This window comes from Malurus melanocephalus, unplaced genomic scaffold (genome assembly GCF_030028575.1).
Source record: "Malurus melanocephalus ecotype Western Australia unplaced genomic scaffold, MMel_1.1 scaffold_733, whole genome shotgun sequence".
NCBI classification, from domain to species: Eukaryota; Metazoa; Chordata; class Aves; order Passeriformes; family Maluridae; genus Malurus; species Malurus melanocephalus.
Genome location: NW_026623965.1, coordinates 156,358 through 180,821, shown reverse-complemented (window position 1 = coordinate 180,821; position 24,464 = coordinate 156,358). Strand labels below are relative to the sequence as shown.

The following is a 24,464-nucleotide window of genomic DNA, read 5'->3' as shown; positions in this document are numbered from 1 at the left end:
ATCTGCAGGAGACATCTTCTCCTGACTCTGCTGATTGAGACAATATTCCTCCACTCCTTTCTGCAACACCACTGTGTAAAGTACTTTTTTGAAGTCCAGAAGGCACTGAAATCACCCATTTTCCACACAACATCCCTTTGTGAGACCCTTTCCCATAACATTCCCAGTCCCTCCCATGGGCAAAGCTAAGAAAATTGTCTTGGCACAGCAAAATCCCTTTTTTTCCCCGTTTTTCTGTGTTTTTCATGCTTTGGCAAGGAGGCACTGTGAAAGGTGACTGATGGGCAGCTGTTATTTATGAGCACAGGGTGGTTTGTTTCCTTTTTGGAAGTGTTTCCACAGCCTTCCCTTGACCCCTGCAGTGCACCAGGGACAAACATAAACCAGAGCTTCAAGGTTGGAAAAGTTGCTGTTGAGTTGTGATAGGTGTAACAAAAAAAAAAAAAAAAAAAAAAAAAAAAAAAAAGAAAAAAAAAAAAAAAAAAAACCAAAAAAAAACTGTTGGCTGACCTTTAAGAGGAGCAGAAAAGCACAATTTTCTGGGTGACAGAAAATTTGGCAGCACTGGGAGGAGGTTCATGGCAATGTCCCTCCACAGTCTGTGTTCCATATATTGTTATTTTAATAATAAATACCGTTTGTGTGAAGCAATCAGCGAGATGTTGGTGTTAATAGCTGGGATATTGGTATGCAGCAATATGTAATTTTTAATTCCATGTTGTTATCTGACTGAACTGCCAGTCAGTGCAGGAATCAGGCCAAGTTCTGCAGCTCCAGCTGTCCTGTGACCATTGTGAATATAAAATGGAGAATATTAAGCTTTTCAAGTGAAATTRAAGATACAGTTTCAACAGCAACATACTTTAAAATGTTGTTAAAAAGCTGTGAAACTGTGTACACACAKTTGGCTCTCCTTTCCAAAAAGTCTGGTTGATCCCTGAACCAGGAAGAGCTCTTCTTTATTTGTATTTTCTTGATAAAGCTCWTTATTTATTTGGAGCTTTCCCAGCTCCAAATAAAGTCACCACAAATCTTTCCAAGACAACTTTGTTTTGAAATGCAATTCAGAATGARCAAAGTGCTCCCCCACTGCCAGACAGAGAGAGATGGGGTGAGCTAGCAGTGAATTYTGCCATGGGAAATGTAATTTCCCAGTGTAGGATTAGTAAAAAATGATGAGTGGGAAGATGGATTTCATACAAATCTATAGAAAAATTAACTTCAGTGGGCAGGAGAGGCAGGTGGATAAGAATAAAGCACARCTAAAAGAGGTAAGGATGAAAAAGGATGATGGATATCCCACAAATTTAAAGGCCGTACCGATCACTATTTCACCTGCACCTATTCCCATTTTGGGGTCATTACTCTTGGTCAACAGGTACAGAATGTTCACAGGCCAAATTAATCAAAAAGAGACACAGAAAAATACAAAGCCTGACTCTTGCTGTCAAAAGGCAATTGCTGGGTCTCATTGGTACATAACCCTGGCTGAACTTCACGAGCTGAATCCTTCAGCTCAGCTTTGCTGGATCTTATTTTCTGATCAGAAACTCAGCTGTGAATGTTGAACTGGTGCARCTGAGGATCAGGGAAGGACTGTGGTCAGATAACCACCCTGGACCTGCCCTTCTTTCTGGATTTCACACAGAGGTTGAGCTCAAAAAACTGAATTATTTTAAATCCCCCAGTCGTGACCCCAAGCTTTAGGCCTCCCTTAAAATCCTGTGCTTAAAACCCATTCAATACTGCAGAAAAAAAAAAAAAAAAAAAGGAATTCCATGGGACTATTCACAGGACAAAATCTGAATTTTAAGATTTTTTTTTTTTCCAACTCCCTCTCCCTTTCTTGGGAGGCCTTGAGGGATGTTTTGTTGATCAGGGACCTCTGGTAATCTATTTACCATTTAAATAGGCAGCTATTCCTTGGGTTCTCCTTGCATCCCATGCCCCTCACTTTACAAACCCAAAGAAGCAACCATATATGTTCTGGGAGAAAACCAGTACTAATTAAAATTAATTTTTTTAACTGGAATTAACTCTATGACTATGAATACAGAGCATCCAGCCCCAGATGCATCTTCTGGGGTAAGACATGATCAGAGGAAATTCYCTATATCACATCACTAGGGAATTATTAAGAAGGTAAATTTCCTCTGCTCTRAAGAGCTTTTGAGTTTTAAGACAGTTGGGATAATTAACAGCMTTACCACACAGTAATTTCTCTGAGATTTAATTAAAAGGTTGTGTTAAAATCTAGAGTAATAGGAGGGCATTGAAGGAATCGCTGTTATAAAAACACAATTCCTTTTTTAGGTGATAATATAGTCTTCAGATAAGCTAAATCAGAAAGAGCAGTGAACACACACTTTTGTTTAAGTTTGCTTTCTTGTGCTGAATTAATCACATAGAAAAAAAAAGAAAAAAAAAATTAGTAAGTTGGATAAAAATAAATGGATTATTTCCTATGAATGTCCGATGCTAAAACACAATTTATTTCATATTGACACAAGGTAATGAAAAAGTAAAAAATGCAGCCAGACAYGCAGAAATACCCCAACAAATCATGTATTAAAAATGCCAAATAGATTGCCATATCTCTACAAAATTCTGGCTTTCTAGTGATTTAGTCAGCATCCAGAGGTYTGCAGATGAGATGCTCAGGTGACCACTGAAAAATGGGAGTCAGAGCCCCAGGAATCTGGGATTCTGTTTGATGRGAGAATGATTGGGGAACACAGGGTGTGTTTTTGGGGTTTGGCTGCACCCTCTGAGCACCCARCRGAGCTCTACCCATGTCCTGCAGCARYGGGGACACAAAACCCACACTTTGTGTAAGACCCTGACATAAGGGATTATGCTTCAAGCTTCAGGCACTGATGGCGCTTTTGATTCCTCAATATTTTATAGTTTTTGAAGTTTTTTTTTCACTTGACAGTCTGGGGAACTTGAGGAAAAACTGCTGTTTTGGTGAGAGTCATCTTTTTCTCGTAAATAATCGCCAACTTCCTCCAATTTGGGTACAGGGATGGAGATTTACTTCAATTTCCCACAAATCTACACGGAAGTGAGACCTCAGCAGGTCATTTCCAGCCCAAAATCCTAACTTTGGTAGAGTGGCTGCCATCCAGAAGTGCTCAGGGCATATAAAAAATCCAGGATGAGCCAAGCTCCCCGCATCCCTGCGTTCGGTGACACAAACACAGCTGAGTGGACTGCACTGAGCCAGGGCAGGATTTTTAACATCCTTTAACTCATTTTCCACGCCTTTTCCTTTGTTATGCATTGTGCCAGGTCCTTTCAGCTGCCACCCAAATGTCACCAGGAGTGAGGGGACACAATTCCACCCCCAGCTCTCCGCTTACCTCCGTGACGGCGAAGCTTCTTTTGCCGCAGGGAACGACCTTGTACCACTTGTCGTGCAGAACATCCATGAAGCCGTGGGATTTGTACTGGCTGATCAGGTCAGAGATGTTTGAGGTGAGTGGGGAGTTGGGGGGGAGGCCGATGCCATATCCTRGAAGGGGAAAATAGCATGGTCATGTCTTTTTCTCACTTATTTTTTTGCCAAAATGTGCTCATTTCAGCGTGGAGGAGCAAGCTGGCTCTCTGTTGCAGCCASCCAGCTCAAAACCTGTGGCCTGAGAATGATGAGACCTCGTGCTGTGCAAAATAAAGTCACCCAAACAGAATAAGGAATTTCAAAATTATCACACCCACGTGAAAAATACGTAAAGTGGGAGGTTCAAAAAATTAAGATGGATGCAACGGATGAATAAATCTTTTCTTTTTTTTTTAAAAATACAGACTTCTGCATGTCCTTGCCATGGATTCTTCCAGCAATGCCAGAGGGTCCAAATGTCCCACAAACCATCCTGTGATCCCTTTCCATTGTCAGAGATGGATGTGACTGCAGTGTCAGATGTTTTCCTCCTACAAGGAGCCCTATGCATGTAAATATACACAGCAACATTTTTAATCATTATCACACRGCAATTTAAACCCTGGGGACTGCTCTTCCAGCTCCTGCCCTTCTGCTCTGGCACTGACACGGACCTCAGACACTAAAAAATGCAGGTTTTAGCCAGTGTTGTCTTCCAGGACTTTGTGTAAGAGAGAATGTATTCAGTAACTCCAAATGTGGCATTTCTATTTGCACATTCTGGGRTTTGACTTTAGAAATTCTAAACAAATACAATTGGTGCCTGCAAGACGTGAAGTTGCATGCCAATTGCCTGCAGAGATTAATTTCTAGTCCACTGTGGATTTTTGTTTTTTCTGCTCAGAATTCAAAATTTCAGACTGTCTCCTTAAAAAAAAAAAATTCCACAGCAACACAGGAAGTATTTGTTTCAGAGTTGGCATAGCTAGGACTCATAAATAGCACATTTTGAGCATGTATTTCTTTGTAATTGGGTGATACCAAGTCCAGCCATCCAAAATCAYACAGCCTGAGGTTTATTTGTTTGTTTCTCTTTCCCCTGCTGAAATCTAATYTACCTAATCCAAAGTTGTGGAAGCTTTTGGTTTTACTTCAGCAGAGCTGACCTTTCCAAAAGGAATTTAGCAGGTTTTTGAAAACAGTTTTTTTTTTAAATTTGTGATGGGAGCAGTCAGAGTGATTGCCCCAAAAGGGAAGAAAAGGGGAACTTCCAACCCCTGGCATGGGGTTTTTCCACTAAAACAAAAACAGGTGGCACAAGGGTTGTGAGAACTCAAAAAAACACAAGAAAAGGCAGGAGCTTTTAGCTTCACGATCCTCAGGGGGATTCTCAGTTTCACCAAAACATTTTCACTGAGAATTGAATTTTATTTTCACCCCAGTACAAAAAAACCACCCAAACACAACACATGAGGAACGTGGGAGCAGAATGTCATAAATCTGTTTTTTACCTTCAATGGCGAAGGGTTTTCCCACCGTCAGGAGTTTGCAGTCGGCGTCTATGGACACTTCATAATCCAGGAGTGCTTTGTCCATGATGAAGGCATCGAGTTTCTCTGGATCATGCCTGTGWTCAGCACCAAAGGCAGAGACACAATCACTTCACACTCTTGAGAATCACTGRCATTCACTGAACATTTGCACACCTGCACTTAAAAGTGAAAACTGATTTGTATTTAGGAGAGAATTCTGCATGAAATGCAAACTTTGTGCATTGAGGGCAGTGCAATGTCTTTAGGACTTATTTTGCTGCCACAAAGTATTGTTGCCCTGAAACACAAAAATTTCAATTTCATTTCAGCTTTTCCTTGGGTTGCCTTCATGAATGAGGGTGACTAAATTTTTACTACTACAAATAATAATTTCTGAACAGCATGCTTGCATAAAATGATACAAAAGAACAGTTGCAGGGCCTGCTCTAGTCCAGTCCAGGGACTGCACCCTCCATTCCCATCCCCATAAAAGTTTGGATGTTCTGATGTGATTTATTGATTTCAACCCACTGACTCCAGTTTAACCCAAAGAACTGCCATGTACCTTAATTATCAATAGCCTGGCTCTGGGGAAAAAAAAAATATAACAGGAAACAATGGGAAAAAACTTCTGATGAGAAGTTTTCAGGCCATCTGCCAAGCAACTCCTACAAATAAAATGAATTAATGATTTCAGGCTTATTATTACCACCTCTCCTGTTTCCTGGAAGAGCTGTGTGACCCCAGACTGTTAAGCWGAAATGTCTCTGGGACATGCTGACATGATGACTCCCTAAAGCAGTAAGACTTTTATTATTTTACCAGTCTAGTGATTCTTTTATTCATTTAAATGACAAATTAAGGCTCCTCTCTGAGAATCRTCTTGCCTCCCACCAAGTCGAGGAGCCTCATTGCCAACTTTTGCTTGGACTGGATGTTTTTTTTTTGGAGGATTTCCATACTCAGAAACCTTCCGGGATTTTCTAGCTCACACACTGACAGCACCCTCGAACACAGGGGAGGTCCCTGGGCATTCCCACCTGGCTGGAATGGGTGTTAATCCCCAAAAACTCCGTGTTTTGTGGGACCTTCAGCACTGGGAAGACCAGAAGGACAGGATCAGTGYSACCTCAAGGAGAGGATCCATGMAGTGGTGATATTTTCAGTATTTTTCTCTCTCCCCATCACTTTTCTCCACCGYACCGCCCCTCTCTGCCACATTTACTATYCACCAAAAATCCCCGCTGACTTTGRCATCATTTTCCCCTTACTCCAGCCATCTCCCTGATTAATTTTAACAACCACACTGCATCATTATCAAAGTGTGAGGCTCACTTGAGGAAGGCCACGCCGTCGTTGGTGGCGGGGACGTTGTAGCGCCGCATGTACTCGTGCATCTCCGGGAAGCTCTGCCGCACGTAATCCTCGGCGCTGCTCTCCCTCACCGTGCCAAAACGGAACCCTTGGGATGGGTGGTGGAGCTGGGAAAGGACAGCAGAGGGGTCAGCAGGGTTATTTTGACTCCTGTCTCAGCTGGCAGCTCGGTCCTGGTGAAGCAGCAGCTCCCCTGAAATGTTTGGTGTTCTCCAAACCTGCCTGTCTGGGTGTTTTCCTGCAGGCAGCTTCTCTTAACCTGGAAAATGCCTGGAAAGGTTTACCAGGGGGATAAATGGCTTGTGTGTTCTCAAGGTTTGCTTCAATTGGGAAAAACAATCCCTGTGAAACACCCTGAACACCCAAATCTGGGTGTTTATTAGGATTATTTGTCTCCAGACTGGGCAATGTTTCAGAAGTGTTATGAGAAGCCTCTGGTTTGTCTGCCATCCACTTTTTGGGGCTCTGGTAGGACACAGAGCCTGATTTGTTTTGGCAAAACGTGTTTCACTGACTCCTTAAGGATGGGATTTAACCTTCTGCAGAACTGGCACCCTCAGTTCATTTCTGCTGTGTAATAAAGTTCATTTCTGCTGCAAGAAAAACCTAACAAAACGAGGGTCTTGTTATCCCATGTGAAATCCTTGCTCACCTCTGTTAACCAGAGGAGCATTCTGAGGATGCCTCAGCTAAACTAGAGGTGAAAAACAAGTCACACAACCCTGGAAAAAACAGTGATAGAACCAGTGAGATACCTGGTGTATCACAACCAGTGCGTGCTCCTGGAGTGGTTTATGGTGGTTGTTTAAAACATGTTTGTTGTGCTTCACAAGAATGTGRATTTTTAACAAACTAAGAGTTTAAAAAATTCAGGTTTTTGCAATAAAATGATCCCTCTTTACAGCTGATGAGGGGACTTAATGTTGTTCACCTGTTATGCATTTTTTGAAGCCTAGGCACTTGGGTTTTTTTGTGTTGGGGTGAAAATAAAATTCAATTCTCAGTGAAAATGTTCTGGTGAAACTATATCRCTATTTTTCCTGCCAAAAATTCAATCAGTGCAGGAACGAGACCTGGATGCAGCTCAGAGCAGCTCTGTGAGCACAGAGGGAGCCCTGGAATATTTTTTTTGAGGTGTTGTGGTGTGGGACAAGCAGTCTGGAGCTGGCCAGAAGGACGGTGGGCACAGAGGGAAATGTTCCTGCCTGGGAGTGTGGGAGCAGCACTTGAGCTTTTTTTCAAGCACCATTATGCTCCTGCAGCTTCACATTTGATCATTTTTCACAAAGGATAAATGTCAATWGTTGTTTTRATCCTCTGTGCCTTTCAAGGGTTCMTGTTTTCTCCCTGTTTGCTTGCAGCTCTGKGGATTGGCAGTGCCATCTCTGCCAAAAGCGCTTCGCTGATCTGTTTGCCTCAACAGAAGATAAAAAACTTGAGGGTGGAAACAAGACTCATCACTTGTCACTGCTCCCCTCCTGAAAAGATTATGTGACAGGATGGAAAGCACAAATAATCTGTGCTCTGACAGGACAGGTAAATGCCATAGCCTTCCTGTGAGTCCTGACACATTAGTTGTCTCTTTTTTTCTAATATTTTCTGTTTCTCATGCCCTCTTCCTTTTGTGTTTCTCACATAGTGAAAGAGTMTTTTCTGTTTTCTGCAAACCAATAATATTTTAGCCTAGGGCTGGCTTTAGCTTAGGAAAAATCATGAACTCTGAAAAATCAACATTTCAAGACTCAAGAATGGATTCTGTGCTTCTTTTTGTTTTTCTTTTAACTGGTAATTCAAGGGAGCAGTTTTATACATAGTAATAGCAAATATAAAGACTATTTCATTGAAACAAAACAGGTGCTGAAATTAGASGTATTTCTGCCATGTGGAGGCTGTGCACTCTCCTGTGCATAAATTGTGTTTTTTCATTCAAAGCTCAGTTGCAGTCAAAAGTGAATAACCATCACAAAGCAGAGAAAGGAAATGTTGACACTTTTTTTGTGCCCAGAACACCTGTAGGTTTGCTGGTGACTTAAGCATGATTAAAAATAAATTAATGTAGACATTTACTTATTTAATGCAGATATTTATTTATTTTAAAAAKAAACATCTGCAGACCTATCTCCAGACATGAGTTTTCTTGGCAATCAGCTCAGTTAGCCTTACAAGGTCCCTCCAAAATCAGACATCTATGGCTGTGAGAAATGGGAAGAACAAGGTTTTTTTAGACCTGGAGGGAGGCTTTGAAGTCAAAAGTCAGAATTCCTGGCTTGGCAATTCATTGGACAAGATGTGAAGATTGTTACAGGTACTGCAAAATATCAGTATCTCAAATAAAGATATTTAAGTTTCTTTCAATCATTGAATCACAAAACCATTTAGGCTTAGAAAGTCCTTTAGGATAGACCCCAACAGACACTAACCCAGCACTGTTGAGCCCATCATTAAAATGTGATGGGSTGAAATGYCCCCAAAAGCCACMTCTACACATCCTTTAAATYMCTCCAGGGCTGGTGACTCCACCACTTCCCTGGGCTTTCTGGAGCTGGTGTYCCTGTGATCTCTGCTGTCCCTGGGACCTCTCAGGAGTGTGTCTATGTGTCCTATCCACTGCAGGACACAAGGATTGTGCCAGAATTCCCAAGAATGAGTCTCAGAATAAAACAAGAAGGTGATGTTTCCTTACACCATGAAAGAAAACCAGGGCAAACGTGAGCGCTGCCAAGCTCTGACGAGGTGAAATGGTTATTGGGTCACTTGAGCCCYGAGACAGGGAGGCCATGCAACATTTCAGGAAACTCAAGGGCTTTTTAAAACATCCAGTTTCTCAGACAACACCAGAAAAAGCTCTGGGACTTCTCAGAACCTTCTGTTCCTTGTGTGCTCCCAGACAGATGATGTTTGTGCTCCTCTCTGCCGAGAGCAAACACTGCAGCTACCAGTTCCTCRGTTTGGCCCCTCACTTCTGCATCATCCTGGCTGCTGTCTGCTGTTTTTAAAACATCTGCTGAGTGGGAAGTGGAGAGCTCATCTTATTTGGGAGGATGTTGGGAGGAATTGGGCATCTGCGTGCGCCTGTGGCTTGGGGTGCCAATTATGCGTGAAAACACCAATGTGATGAAAGCACAGCGGCAGAAAACAGGAAAACACAGCCCTGAATGACAGGGGGTTTGCATAACTTGGCAAAAATTGGGTTTTATGTAATGCATTGCCATTGCACCCCACGCTGCCAGCCAGGGAGAACACCTAGATCCYAGCTGGAAAGGGAACAGGACCAGAAATCTCCTGTGCAGGTTGGGGATTTAAAACTAAAAATGCTTGAGATGCTGCCAGAAGTTAACCTTGGCACACTCAAGGCTGTGTTTTTGAGGAATTTCTGGCTTTTGTTTTGACTTTTCAGTGCTGCAAAGCCAGATGATTTGCCTCAAGGACTTTTATCCCCCTCGATGCTGTTACCTTGTTGTGTTCTCTATCGTTTTTTTTAGGTTTGCATCACATTTGGCTGCCACTCTAATTTTGCTGTACGAACACCAGGTGTTCAGTACACAAGAATTATTATGGTCTCAGCTTCAAAAATTCAGGCAATACAATATTGCCTTCCTACCCCATGGAGTTTGAGGTTTGTGAGGAAACAAGGAAGATCTAAACAGAGCAGCTGTTGGGAAGGGAAATAAACAGTGATTAAGCTCATGAGAAGCATTTCATCTTTCATTCAGGTGGCCTCTTCAGCGCCTAAATTCAACTCCACGAACAATTTTTTGAAGGAAATGAAGAAAAAGGCAATCCAGGATGCAGCTGAGAGCAGCACCAGTGACCACTCACTGCAGGGACAGAGCCAGCTGGGATTTAGCTTTTAACACCACCTACAGCAGTGCTTTTTTAATTTTAATAGGGTACAGAAACATGGCTGAAAACACTGTCCCTAAGTTTTGCAACAGCTTCTGAGGRAAAACTCTGGTGCAAAAGGTTTTAGTAGCTCACTCCCACGACAGTTCTGGTTACCTGGCATAACCCCAAGTGTGATGTTTAATGGGCACCCCGAGTATCAGCAGAATTGCTGCAGAATCGAAAAAATCTGCTCAGTTCCAGTGCCTGGAGACGGGTGGCATTAAGTGGAAAACTGGTGTGGTTTTAGGAATCTGCTRTTTTACAATGCCACTTCTGTTTCTGGCATACAAAGCATTTCACTTTATGCCACCTACATATTTAGGTGGTCTTCCAGCCAGTAATTAATTTCTCATAGCCCAGTCACAAAATAGGAACATTTGGTAGTGCTGAGCAAAGTTTCAGGGGAAAATGAACCAAGTAAAAGAAATAAAAGGAATTTAAAAAGAAACAAAAAAACCCAGCCACAAAACAATCTAAAACTGTACATGGGCTTTCCCTACTTATCTGCAAGACTTTTCAAAAACTAACTGGTGAATATTTATGGGGTGCAGAGGGAGACGAAAGAAAATTATGCACAGCGAAGTGCATGAATTTCAGATTTTAGCAGATGAAAATTCACAGCTCAACTTCTGGAAGTGTAGGTTTTTTTTCATCAGGAACTGTCCTACGTGTTCAGGCTCTGGAAGCAGAGTCATTCCCAGGGCCTCCAGGAGAGGGTGTTTGCAGAATACATTTGAATCAAAGCTTTTGCTGCTCCGGTTGTGAGAAGTGTTGGTGGAGCCTGATTGTTCCCTTGCCAGGATAATGACAGAATTTTCTGAAAATTCTGTCACTTTGAATCCAGCTCGGTGAGGTCGTCAGCTGGCACAAAAGCTGACACTGAAGTCAATGAGCAGCTTCAATATGGACACAAATGCACAGACCACTGCTGATGGTTTATTCTCCTCATTGCAACGAGGAAACTGTGACTCTGCTCAAAAACATGAACTTTTGTACTGACAGTCCCTGTGTGAGCGCTGATAATTAATTGTAAGACCTGCCCTGCTCCTCTGTGTGTTGGAAAAGCTGTTCAGCTCAGGGATGAGACTGGGCACTMAGGTCTGTGGTTAATTTCTGAGGGTTGCTCTGATGATTGAGTTGCTGGGTAGTGTAAAAAAGCCCCATAAGAAGAGCACTCTGGAGAATATGAACTTGCAGGTATCTTTATCCCCGTTTCTTAATAGCATTTTAAGAGTTTTCTGGACACAGGGATCTTGGAGCTGTGATTTATTCCGGGAGAGCTGARAACTGCAAGGTAGGAAGTGTAAATTATTGTAGGAAAAAGGGGTAGACTGAGTGAAAAGAAAGGATGCAATTCCCAGAAGGCAGCAGATCACTGTCTCCAACTCYGCTTCAGCAGCACAAAGCAGCTGTAAAAACATTCCAGATGGAGTCACTTCATCCAGCATGTTCTTCTGCCTGCTCCCTGTAAAACAGGGCTAATGCTGCTGTCAGGCAGGTGAAATCCTTTCCAAATTACAAGCAAGGGAAGGAGAGCTGTGTGGCTGAGAACGTGTCTGTGCTGCCAAAGAGATGTGGAGGATTTCTGGTCAGAGAATTTCTGGAGACAGAAGTCCTGCCCAGTTCCTTCTTGCAATTCTGCCACTTGTATTATTTCCAGCGAGGGTCTGAGCCCCACCTACGATCCATTTGCTATTTCTGGCAGTGGGCTCACTTTCATTTTTTCCAAAAAAAAATGCTATGCTCTTTAAGGTATTTAAGTATGTGCAGCTTGAGAGTAAGAAACTGACGTCCATATGGARGAGAAAATGCTAAACCACATTAATTCCTTCTGGTGCCTGAAGAAAAAAAAACCTTCATGACCTGCACCACATGGAATGAAGACAGCAGGATTGCCTCTCCTCCACACCCACCCTGAAATTCTTTGGATCAAACAATGAGGTGAAGTGAAGAGTGGCCAAAAGTCAGTGATAGTGACCTCAAGCAGTAAGGGTTAACATGATTAAAAGATAAAAAGATAATTGTAAGAAAGAAGGCATTAAAAAAAAGCACCTTTCAATGGGAAAGGAAACTTGATTTGCAGAAMACTGCAGTGCATTGTCTGATAAAATGGGTATCAGAATGATGCAGGTCTGAGCTGGACAGATTCTGAGCCTCCAAAGCTGTAACTTTACCAAAAAATCTTTAATGAGGTGATGGGGAAGCTAAACAAGTCAAGATTTCACCACCATAAATTGCATGGGGAAGTTCAAGGAGCCATGATTTCACCTCCATAAATTGCAGGTGCCTTTCATTCCTGTGTGAGACAGTTCTGCAATTCTTTATTCTGGCTGGAGCTTTTGTCTTSAGAGTTTTCCACTTTGCTCCCTGTGACACTGAAAATCCTCCTGAGTTTCAATCCTTCACTGACTCATTAACACTCAGAAAAGCACCATGTATTAATTAGCAGGCTGTGATGTTGTGAATCATGACCTTCCCGTGCCCAGTAACTTCCTTCACAGAAACACATGCTCTGTAGTTCCTTCTTTTAATTGTAAAAAGAACCCTGCAGTCCTGCACTAATACCAAACCCCATGGCAGCAGTAACATTTCTGTTAACTCCACTGGGTTTGTAAATTGATTTTTTTGCTATACAATTTAACGCATTTAATGCGTATTTAAAGAAATTCTGCTTCATTATCTGTTTAACACAKAGCAGTTCAAGTGGCACCCCTTATAATGATTTCTCTCAGGCTGCTGCAGAGAAAAGACCATAGCAGTAATTTCTTTTAGTGCAATTCTCACAAAAATTTCTTTTCCAGGAAGAAAATTTATCAATAAACACACAACATTTATGGCCTCACTCTAAAAACTGCTGAACTTGAGGGAAAATATCATTACAAGCAGCAGTATTTGAATCATGCCTTTAATGATGAAAAAGTCCTACATAGAGTAGCTTGACCTTTCCTTTTTTGTGATTTGGTGTTGCTAAAGCTCATCTGCAATTACTTGCCAGCTGTATTTCTGGACAGTTTTAAAACAAGTGACACAAAAGTCACCCAAACAGCTCATTAAATTGTTGAAAGAGTAACACTTTTTGCAAAAAAATAAASCCAGGCGTTGGACCACATCATGGAAAATATGTCCAGCTCCTCTCCTGCTGCCTGCTTCCATCTCAGCACATCTGAAATATTTCTCCTGTGCCATGAGCTTTCAGAGTTTTTCTGCCTCAAATAACCTGAATTACCAAACACACTCAGGACTCCATGGTGCAACCCCAATATGTGTCTTGGCATGAAAAATCTGAAAGCCAAATCCCTGCTTCAAGTCGCTTTTGCCACTAAAACCCCATTCCCCAGGGAAATCCTGCAGAATCACTTGCCATGAGCTGTTTTGCAGAGTAAAAAGTTTTATTTCTAGGACTTAGGAGTAGCTCAACCAAAGAGTAARTAATTTATAACTGAGCAATCAGGTGGAGGGGGGGAACCAGGTGATCTTTAGGGTTTYTTCCAACCCAAACCATTGTGTGATTCTGTGATCAGACCAGCCCCAAACAGGAGGCTGAGCATCTTCCAGCAAACCCAAAATCTGCATTTGCCAATTTCCACCAGCAACAGGTGATGTCTAAAACCTGCAGAGTTAGAAAATGAGGGGAAAGGGGGCAGCTGTGGCCCAAAACTTTGTGTTTTCTTAGAATAATTAGATTTTAAGGCAGCAGGACAACCTACTGGCTCCTGTTKTGGCTCCTGTTGTAGCTCCTGTTGTAAAAGGTTCACCTGAAATTTGACCTGCCACCTTTGAGGGTGCAGGACTGTGGTTTTAGTAAGATTCTCACAAAGAAAATACACAGCAAGCTCCCCCAAATTCAAGACACGTTCCAGTAAATTAATTCTCCTTCCTCTCACCGCCTGCCTTCTGCTCTGGTTTCTGTCTCACTGGCTGCTCCTCCCTTCAGCAGCTTGATGATATTTCTATATTCTCTTCTATATCATTAGTGCATTTAAAGGTCCAACTGCGATAGCTCTAATTCTGTCCTTCCTGACTGTTCACAACCTCAGATGGGATTTGCCATTTATGGCTGACAGCCTGAAGAAATTACATGTCTTACATCACCTCGAGAAGGCTGCTCCTCTATTTTTGGGCTTTGTTTTTTAAATAAATTTCAAAAGCACAGTACAAAGGGCACATGCATACTGAGAGCAGCAGAAGAATGTTTAGAAGTATATTTAAATTAAAAAGGTTATTTCTCCCTTCTGCCACCTTCTTTTTGAAATGAGGCTCCACCACTGAAAAGAAAGAGGTAAACATATCCGGGAAGAAAAGCCCAAGCACAAAATCTTTAAATCACATTTAAAAAGTGCTTTAAATGCTTTAAGAACTAACTAAAAAGTGGTTCCTGTAACTCTGTTACTGTTGTGCCACAAACATCCTAAGCTTTAACTCTTGGAGAGAACTCTGAACAGATACAGCTCAGGGTTTCWGTGAGGCTAAACCAGGGCATTTTCTATTCCAACTACGCATTCTGACTAAGAGTTTGGAGGCAAATGCATGAATGAAATACATGAAACTATTCTGCAGCTCATGAAATGGCAGGCAATTTTCTTCTTCCCTAAAATCTGTGCTGTCTTATTCCCACAGTGGGAACTGGCAACTACTCAGAAACTCAGATTTATTCCCGGAATCAGAGAAGTGCTTTTCTAGGAAAARGCCAGCAATCCCACTGATTTAATGGAATCACTGAGGTTACTGACCATGAGTTATCAATGCTTCTGTTCTGGACCAAGACCTGTGTTTGCAGCACCTCACATTCTGCACTGATCTTTAACAGCACAGCTTTAGAATAATTTAATTTTCTTCAAAACACAGGAGGTTTCCCAATACCTGTTTTAAAAACTCCACGTGGCCATGATAATTATGCTGAAAACCAGGATGGAATTTGATTTGATGGATGAGGAGATGCCCATGCAAAGAGTGGAGGRCCAACTTCATTTTCAAACTAACATCATGGCTTCACACAACAGCCCAACAGAGATATCCCTGGAGCTGGGAAAATTCAGCTGAAAGCTCTCATCTGCTTCTTCAGAATGCTAAAACATGATTCCCAAACTTTTGCAAGAATCAGTGCCTTGTGTGGATGAAGACATTAATGTAATATTTATGGTATTTTTTTTTCTGAGAGGGGAAGGGCAGATTATTAGAAGCAATTTGCTTTAAGCCATAAATCAATTTTTGAGTGCCTGGGGCCAGCCCCAGAAACTGCTGCTCTTTGTTTAAAACATTTTTTGGTAGAAACCACCTGGTAAACATCGCAGGGAGCGAGCCAGGCACTGCACTCACAAAGTCAGAACCTTGTGGTCACTCTCCTGGGGTATTTTGCCATCAGCATTATGGCCAGTGAAATACTTGAAAAATCCTGCCTAGAGAATATCAACGATTTAGCCTTGGTCTGTGCAGTTGTTGATCCCAGAACAACAAGAATCATCCAAATGATTTAAACAACTTCACTCAAAGGRAGCTCAGAACTGGACACAAACCCTTAATGTGCATGTAGAAACTACTTTTCTTCTTTACAGTAGTCAACACCAGAATATTTCACCTTTCTCATCGGCTTCAGCCTTTGCAATCCTTCCTCCTACACTTCTGTGGGTTTTTAAATGCCCTTTCATCACAGAAATGCCATCATGTGGTAACTAATTGTAGTGGAAACACTGTTTTACACCAAGTTTGCTCTCTGATTTTGTTAGAAACCCTAAATTCTGCAGCAGTGAATTTTGAGCGGAAAGAAGAAAAGGCTGAGTTAACAGACAGACTCTACCTTTGGGTCGTGTATTCCAGAAAGTTCTTCATAAATCTTCTCTCCCACCATGACAGCAGCCAGGTTGGCTGTGTAGGTCGACAGACAAAACAAGCAGAAAATAGCCCAGAGATTCATCAAAAACCTTCCAGTCCAGCACTTGGGGGGTTTGATGGCAGATGTTCTCCCAAACAGGATCGCGTAGCAGACATTGAGGGCGGAGGAGAAGGAGAACACTTTGTTCCTGTTCCTTCCCTTAGGGGTCATTCCAAAAGGACTTTTCCACTCATACAAGGTGAGGAAAATAGCTGTGATGTGAAGAGCAACGAATATCCCCAGCCACATAGTCCAGTGAAGTGGCCACATAAAGGCTCCAATGGGAGCTGCGGTGTCTTTGGTCCTCACCAGGATCCCCAAGCTGGTGGAAAAGAAAGGGCTGGTGAAATCAATCACTTGGCTTCGGGCAGTGTTGATGCTGAATGAGGTCACTGCCATGTGAGCGGTGCCAGCAAGAAGGTCTCCCACCAGCCCTGTCCAGTGGCCGTTCTTCCAGGCACCGTATTTTCCATCCCCAACAATGTACAAGTCAAAATCAAAATTCATGTCCTCCGCCAGCTTCTCCAGCAGGTCAATGCAGTAACCATAGCAGCACTTCTTCAGCTCGATGGGGACGGTGTCGTTGCCCCCCTGGAGGGTTTCAAACAGGTTGTCCAGCACACCTGAGTCATTGGTCAGMGGGTCCAGGCACAGCTGCCCCGCTGGACAAAGCCCTTCATCATCCACGTCCCTGGTGAAGACGAAGGGATGCTCAATCAGAGTGACCACCCTGAGGTGCAACCGGGTGGGGTGCTGCAGGTGGCTTTTGTGTCTCTGAGCCTGCTCTGGCCATATCCCATAGTCCATGACGATCTTCCCTTCCTGCCAGCTCCCCAGGCGCGTCCACATCGGGTTCCCCACAGGGTCGTGCTGCAGGTTCCAGATGAAGAAGTTGTTTTCYGAGCTGATGATGGAGGAGCCCTTCACCTTAATGCGGCCGCTGAGACCGTCAAAAGTTGTGTTGGCTAAAAACCTGTTGAAAGGAGAAAGAAGGGGTTACCAGAAAAATAAATCATGATTTTATGCTGGAGAGGGTAGGAGGGGATACCTGAATACCTGATATCTGAACACCTGGACCATCAACAGCACACAGATCCTGTGGCACAACGAACCAGCCACACAATTTACAAATAAATTTAGTGGAAATTCCCCCCTACATAAAATGCAAATGAAAACTCCTCAGGAAAGACTTTTTTTTCCTTTTTCCTTACTTACTAGAAAAAATGAGTACGAGAACAGTTATTTTTTTCAGCTACCTTTCCCTCATAAATTGATGAAAGACAGGTTAGCTGTAAGCTGAACTCACCAGATCTGCTGTCACTTTCCTAGATAAAAATACATATGAAAATGGAAGGGTGGAAATTATGTATGAAATGTCCTTCCAAGAAAAATGCTACAATCTCAGTAAGATCTAGCTTACATAAGAGGGGCTACTGAAGTGCTGTCAACAGCTTTCAAGCACTCTCAAGTGAACCAATCTGGATTCAAAAATGCAAATTCGGCATTGGTAAATCACTGTTAGACACTTCAAAATAAAGTAAGACAAGAAACTGAAAGATGGTTGCTCTAGGACAGTCGGTTTTAATTCTTACAAAAATAAACACCCCAAAAAAGCAGGTTTTTTTTTAAAAAAGKGCAGAAAGTAATGCTCTTAGAAGTGCAGCGCTGCCATTGAAGTAGATCTCGTGAAGCGTGCCAGTTTTGCACATTTTGCTTTGAGAATTCCGGGATTTTACTGTTCCAGATATTGACAATAAAGTTGTGCATTCCCTTCRTATGGGAAGGCGGTGTTTCCTAGTGGTTTTCCTCCCTGGGTGTTGAATTCAGCTTCTGGCAAGCCATCACCAAAAAGGCTAAAACGAGATGGATAAAGGAGCAGGGAACTCAGCAGGAATTGAGTGTTTGGAGCAGCAAATCCTTTCTGGTTTGTTTTTCACCAGGGCCAGCTGAACCATCTGCACAAGCCTCCACTAAAAACAACCGACTGAAATTGCTACTAATGCAGTGCAAGGCAAGTCATGGATGCTTCTTTTTTTTTTTTTTTTTTTTTTTTTTTTTTTTATTTTTTTCAGTAAGAGGCATTCAGAAGACAGACCATTCAGCTGTCGAAGCAGAACACAGCACTCCACATTAGCCCCAAGAATTAGGTGGAAGTAACTGTTGGAAGAAGTATAAAGGCTGTCACTCCAGCCTCAATAGGGRAGACATAAACTTTTAAGCAGTGTTAACTGTTTATCAATAGTTACAGGGGATAAAAAATAACCTTTAACTGATTTGAAAAGGGTAAATCAATTGCAAGTGTGTGCACATGCACACTTCTGTCCAGTCTCTACCTTTTGTTTAGATGAATCTTGATGATTTTTGATGGGGTTCCAGCAGTTGGACTGATCAAGTCTCAAGGTCATACCAATTTTTGCCCTTTGCAGAGGTAAATTTAGGAAAGTAAGTGCTTTAATTTTGAGTGTTGTCCTGTGTGTAACAGCCTTCTCTGAGGCARCCTCATAATTCTTCTTATAAAGATCTCTTTTGAATAAATTGATTTTTGAGAAAGGTGATACAGGCAATAATTGCAGAAAATCTGTACATGTGTTAGCCTGGCTCTGGAGACCACACCTGAAAAGGCAGATAGCTGTTTATAAATATAAATGCATGTAAGCTATGAATGTGGTTTCCATTTTTTAAATCCTTTCCTTTTTAAATCCTGCCACTGTTTGTCCCCTCCTTTCCTCCTAACCCAAGACTCCTATCTGATGGTGTAACTCCCCTGTTTGTGTATGTAAACACCATCAAGACAAAGTTTATGGGAGCAGGCAATCTTCAGTGCTAAAGGCAGGTTTATGTGCCCATAAAACTTGTTTGGGTTTTATCTCTCTCTTACTTTTATCTCCCTCAGTCTCTGTAAAAAAAATGTGCAACTTCTTTACAAGCCTTGCTGGGCGTAGAGGCTGAAGCCATCGCTGTGGCAGTAACATTAAAACCATTCCATGTGTGTAGATGGGCCTGCATGAACATTTTTGTTTTAGGAGTTGTGCACAAAAGACTGTTAGCAACTCACAATTTTTTTTTTAGGAGTTTTGCACAAAAGACTGYGAGCAACTCATAAAATTGCCAAAACTGAGTCAGACAAGTCCTCACGTAGAATCAGCRAAGTTTTTATGAATTAATCCCCATGTTGATAATATGGCATGACCTGGGCATGAGAATGCTGCAGAGCAGGAACTTTGGGAGTAATTGAAGGAATAATGTGTTAGATTAATTTTTTGGAGGTGGAATGAGAGCRGTGRAATCGCTGCCCASCGAWCCCYGAAATCAGCACAGYCAGGAGGGCAGAACGAGCCCTCTGYACCTGTCCTGTGACYCTGRGAGATTCAGTTTCATTCCAATGTGCMCCTCATCGAGCTGGTGGCTCACCTTGGCTGCTGATCTGCGTGTTCTGTGTTTCTCCCAGTGACAGAACATGAATCAAAATAAACGATTTAGCAACATTTTGCTTCGCACGCAAGCAGCTGCGGCTGCCGAGCATTTGCATGCGCCGCGAGCAGCACCAGTGGAACTCATGCCAGGGACTTCAACTGAAAACTCCTTTACTTGATAACTTCAGGAARCAGATAAGAGGCTCTGACTAGGCTCCTTAAGCTAGAAAATCTCTGAAGTGAATCTTTGGGAATTACAAGTATTGCACAGAGACGCTGGCAGTATCCGAGCGGCGCTTTTTCGGAAGGGCTGCTGACAGATCCAGTGTGTGGAAAAGACAGTCTGCACAAATTTCAGAAGGTGAAGGGCCAGATCTTYGAGTGTGACAGCTGAATGAGTTTTCTTGATGCTGTGTCAATATATGGGAGCTGACATTCACGCTGACAGTCCGTGATAACTGCATGAAAGCTTTATCAAAGTCTCTCCAGTCTGAACAATGGGTCCAAAATGTGTCATTTGATCATTTCAGCTTTGTTTGTTTCTCGTGTGCTTTGCTACAAGAACTGCTCATTGGATCTTTAGCAGTACTACACCCTCCAGCAGCAAATAGATCTTTGTAATCTATTTAAGAATGAGTGAACGAAATTATTTTATTTTCTCTCAAGCTTGATAGTTTGGTCATTACACATCTCTTTTTGGGGAGGGGACTAGAATTGGCAAGGGAAAAAGAAAAGGCTCTGGAATACCTTATAGTAGCTTCTCAGTACCTAAAGGGACTCCAAACAGAGATGGAGAGGRACTTTTTATTGACAGGATGAGAGTGAATGGCTTCAGACTGCCAGAATTAAGGTCCCCYCCAACCCAAACCATTCTGTGATTTTACGGACCTATGAAGAAGCAGGCTGGTGGAATTACCCCAAGAAGCAGAGTTAAAGCTCTAAGACTAATTAAAGCTATAAGGCAAGATGAGGCTTTGAAATTTTAATGCCTTGTTCCACCAACAAGGACTCTCCCGTGAGCAGGCAAGAGCAGAGGAGGGAATCAATCTCACTGTAAGAGGAATGGACAGTGAATTATGGCACTGTAATCCTCAGGGGGCTGAAGATCACACACCCACATCCATGATGAATTGTTTGCCATTAATACATTTGTTTTCCATTAATACATTTGTATTAATTTGTTTCCCATAAATACATTTGTTTTCTTTTTGCTTTCATTTTCCTTTATCCCTTCCTCAAACCTCTAAAAGCCTGTTCATAAAACTGCTCTCCTCTTGTTACTTTCAGAAGACTCCTGCTGAGTTTTACTTTTCAGGTATGATCCAGTCAGAATATCCAGAATAATGAGGCAAAATTAACATCACAAGTCGTTGGGGGTACTGCGAGTCAGTCCAGTGTTTCTTTCCCAAGACTTTTTGGAAAAAGGGAGGTTTTGACACCGAATGGATGAGTGGACTAAGGAACTTTTGGGGTCTTGGTTGTGTTTTGAGAAGAAAAAATTAYGTTTTTCAAAAGAAACCAAAACCAAAAAGCCTCAAGAACTTTTATCCCAACTCTGCCCAAAATCTTTAACTTAAAAACCAGTTGTAACGAGGGGAAAATATGCAACAGTTGCTGGATGTAAATAAATTGATGAATTCGCATACTTAGACAAAACATTATTGCTTATTTTCAAAAAAGAACATACAAGTTTTCCACTCATACGTTAAAAATTATTTTTCTTGCATACAACAAATATTACTTAAGGAGAAGAATAAAAAAAACAAATAAAAAAAAAAAAAAAAAAAAAAAAAAAAAAAAAAAAAAAAAAAAAAAAGGAAAAAAAAGAAAGAAAGGGAAAACTTACTTTGACAAATACTGCCCTGAAGTGATATTCCTTTCATCTGTGTCCATGCAGTTCATGGTGCTCGGAATGAGAGCTAGCTCAGGCTGGATCATGGTGGCCGCTGCTACAGCCCTGGCTACCAACTCCATGGCATCCTGCACGTAATGCTCGAAGACCGGCTGCGTGGTYTTGCCGTGGGCGATGAGACCGAGGGGCAAACCTTCTGTCCTCAGCTCCTCCACGTTCTGTGAATCCCCAATAATCCAGTGCAGCTCGGGAGGCATCACCCCGAACCGCGTGGTTATCTCGAAAATCCTCCGCGTCCTCTCCATGTCGCAGCCGAACATCACCATGGTGGACGTCGTGTCTTTGATGCTCTCCAGGTAAAACCTCAGGTGGCTCAGAAGGTCGCTGGTGGAGGTGAGGTTTGCTGTGATGTTGATGATGGATCCCAGGTGGAACTTGGAGCTCTGCTGCGTGAGGAAGAGGAAATCCGTGATGTTCCACTCCTCCTGGCACAGCATCAGGCTGAAGTTGTACCAGTTGTTCATGGCGAGGATGGAGAAAGTGACGTCGGCATCGGAGCTCAGCGAGTTTTCTAAACTCATTTGCAGGTGAAGGGGGTTCTGTGGTTAAAAATATGAAAGACAATGATCAGAAAAACGCTGGGCACAAGCTAATGAGTCTGATTAATTTTTATGCACTCCTTTAGCTCCAAGTAACCATGTGCCAATCAACAGAACTGTGTGAGAAACAGGAAAATTTATAGCCATGCAGCTTAAAAGGGCTGTGATTCATGGGCTTCCTCTGCTAGTTTGACTCAACTGCAGCAGTCATTAATGAGGCTGCCTCTGAGATTATCTGAGTATCTGGGCAGTTTTTCTTTCTGCCCATTTGTCCTTTTGGATTTCTAAGCATCCTCAAGCAAAGATTTCCCTGCTCACATAACAGATGAGAAGGTTTTTCCTTACTGCTTGAGTTCAGACCCCATCCACAAGTGGATGCTGAAAAGTTCTTTAGTAAACAATAAGAAAACATGAAGAAAACCCCTCAGTTCTTTTTATTACAGCTTATTTTTTCTTTTTTTTTCCTGTAGTTGGGGGATTTTTCACAGACATATGAGTAACTAATGAAATGGATCACAGTCTACAATCAGGGCACATCGTATTCTGCCAACAACACAGGACAAGTTACCGAATGCACAACAGGCTGAGATATGCAGGCTGTGATTTCTGAGCTGGAAAATACTTGATAAATATTTTTTCCATATCTATTTTTTCCATGTCATTGAKGTTACTGCACTTAACCCATTATGTTTCCCAACATCATTGCCCTTGACTTTATCTTTTCTGCTAAAGGAGGAAGGCTTTGAGGTTAATTCCTCTGTTCTCTGAAGATGAGTATTTGTTTTTATTTGAACCACTCTTTTCCCTTACTCTCATTCCTCAACCTTCCCTGGTCCCAGAAATAAAGTTAATTTTTTTTTATAGTTTTAATAAGAATTTGAGAAGTTTGAAAATCCATGCAATTTCTGGCACTGTGCCATGAAATAATTCTCTGCCCTACCTAAATGTTTCTACCAGGCTTTCAGTTAGCATACCACATACTACTACAACTTTTGCTTTTAGTTGAGAATTTGACAGTGTTCAGGGTAGGTTTCCTAAAGACATTGTATCACTTTACACTGGGGTTCATTTCCAGGCATGAGACTGTACAAAAAATGTGATTCCTGCTCCAGCGCATCTTTTGCTCTGTCAGATCTTTGTCGTGACTTTATGTCAGCATTTGTCTRTATTCAGGTCCACTCAAATTTTATCTTATCTTGTATCTTAGCCTGTCAGGCACCTGGATTTTATCTCTCTATCCATTATGTTCCTAAACACTGTTCACCTTTCTCTTACATCACTCAGTAGCAAATGTGCTTCATGTGAGGGACCAAATGTTTTCAAAYATAAAATGTCATTTTGGCTCTAAAAGCACTTCAGTGTTAAAAACAGGCTCCAGTTTGCATGGAGAAACATCACTCTGAATTTGCAATAATAAGATAACTGGTCAATTTACACTAGTTTCACTAAATAAAACCCTGGGCTCTCCAACACAGATGTCAGGGTTGAAATGACAAAAAAAACCAAACAACTGAAGAGCTATGCACTGTTTATAAGCAGCAAGCTCCCATTGTGTTGATTTCCAGTTACATGAACTCATCATCTGTTTTCCAGATAGTTTAAATTCAGGGGCTTGATGAAAAGAATGCTGTAATTGAAGATGTTTTCAGTTCCTTATCTCTTGCGTTTGGTACCTGTGGCCCTTTTTTTTTATTTGCCCTTTTTTATTAAACCCAGACACATGAACAAGCTAATTAAACGGATCGCTGTCCACGATCGATGCACATCATGTACTGCCAGCAAGACACAAGAGGGATGACTCTTTGATAAAGGACAAGTTACTCAGTGAACAAGGAGCTAACCTGTGCAGAATCTCTTGAGTTCTCTGCTGGAAAACATCTCCTATTAATTAAAATACAGGAGGGAAATGAAGCACTGTGCATGGCAAGCTTGGGAAGCTGCTTTGAATAAACAAGTCCCTGCAAACTGAATCACAACAAACCTTATTTTTTTCTGAGGTTATGAGATAATTAGGTAAATTAACTCTAGTTTTTCTCTCACTGCAGATAGTTGGGAGTAAAAAGGATTTGTCTTCTTGTTCTCTCTGTCCAAGATAAAGTAAAAGCAGAAACCTTTTTTTACAAAATTATCTGCCCCGGGTTTTTTTCTGATACAATAGCAGATATAAAATTMATTCACCAGGCATTATTTCTGCTTAGGTTTCAGCTAATTCCCTGCACACCATGAAAACACCCCTGTAGGTGCTGGGGAGGAAAAGTAATCAATGTTTCCTTTGTACTGGGACCAAGGGAGAGGAATGCTTGCTTGGAGATTTTTGGATTTAATGCCTTCTTAATTGTATATTGAAAGGTTTATTTGCAATTCCTATGTAGGCTGCAGTTGGCAAAAAAATACACAGAAGCCACATTTCAATATACAGCCTTTGATACTACAGTGTTCTTAATGCTTTTATGTATTTTTTTTAAGTGATCTGTCTTCCTTTAAAGTCAACAATTACCGCTTTTTAATGAGGAACTTGTACAAATTGTTTATTAAATCACTCAGCAGTAATTGCTGAGACA

At 41.8% G+C, this 24,464-nt stretch overlaps 1 protein-coding gene across 1 annotated transcript in view; it reads right to left on the bottom strand.

The window, feature by feature from the left end:
* The window catches only part of GRIN3A (glutamate ionotropic receptor NMDA type subunit 3A), a 53,975-nt gene that overhangs the window by 9,354 nt on the left and 20,157 nt on the right, over positions 1-24,464 (bottom strand). The window contains exons 3-7 of the mRNA XM_057384690.1: positions 21,299-21,903; positions 15,965-17,012; positions 6,247-6,392; positions 4,891-5,006; positions 3,363-3,514 (exon numbers count right to left, since the gene is read on the bottom strand). Of these exons, the coding sequence (XP_057240673.1) occupies positions 3,363-3,514; positions 4,891-5,006; positions 6,247-6,392; positions 15,965-17,012; positions 21,299-21,903 (2,067 nt within the window). The remainder of the gene's footprint in view (positions 1-3,362; positions 3,515-4,890; positions 5,007-6,246; positions 6,393-15,964; positions 17,013-21,298; positions 21,904-24,464) is intronic.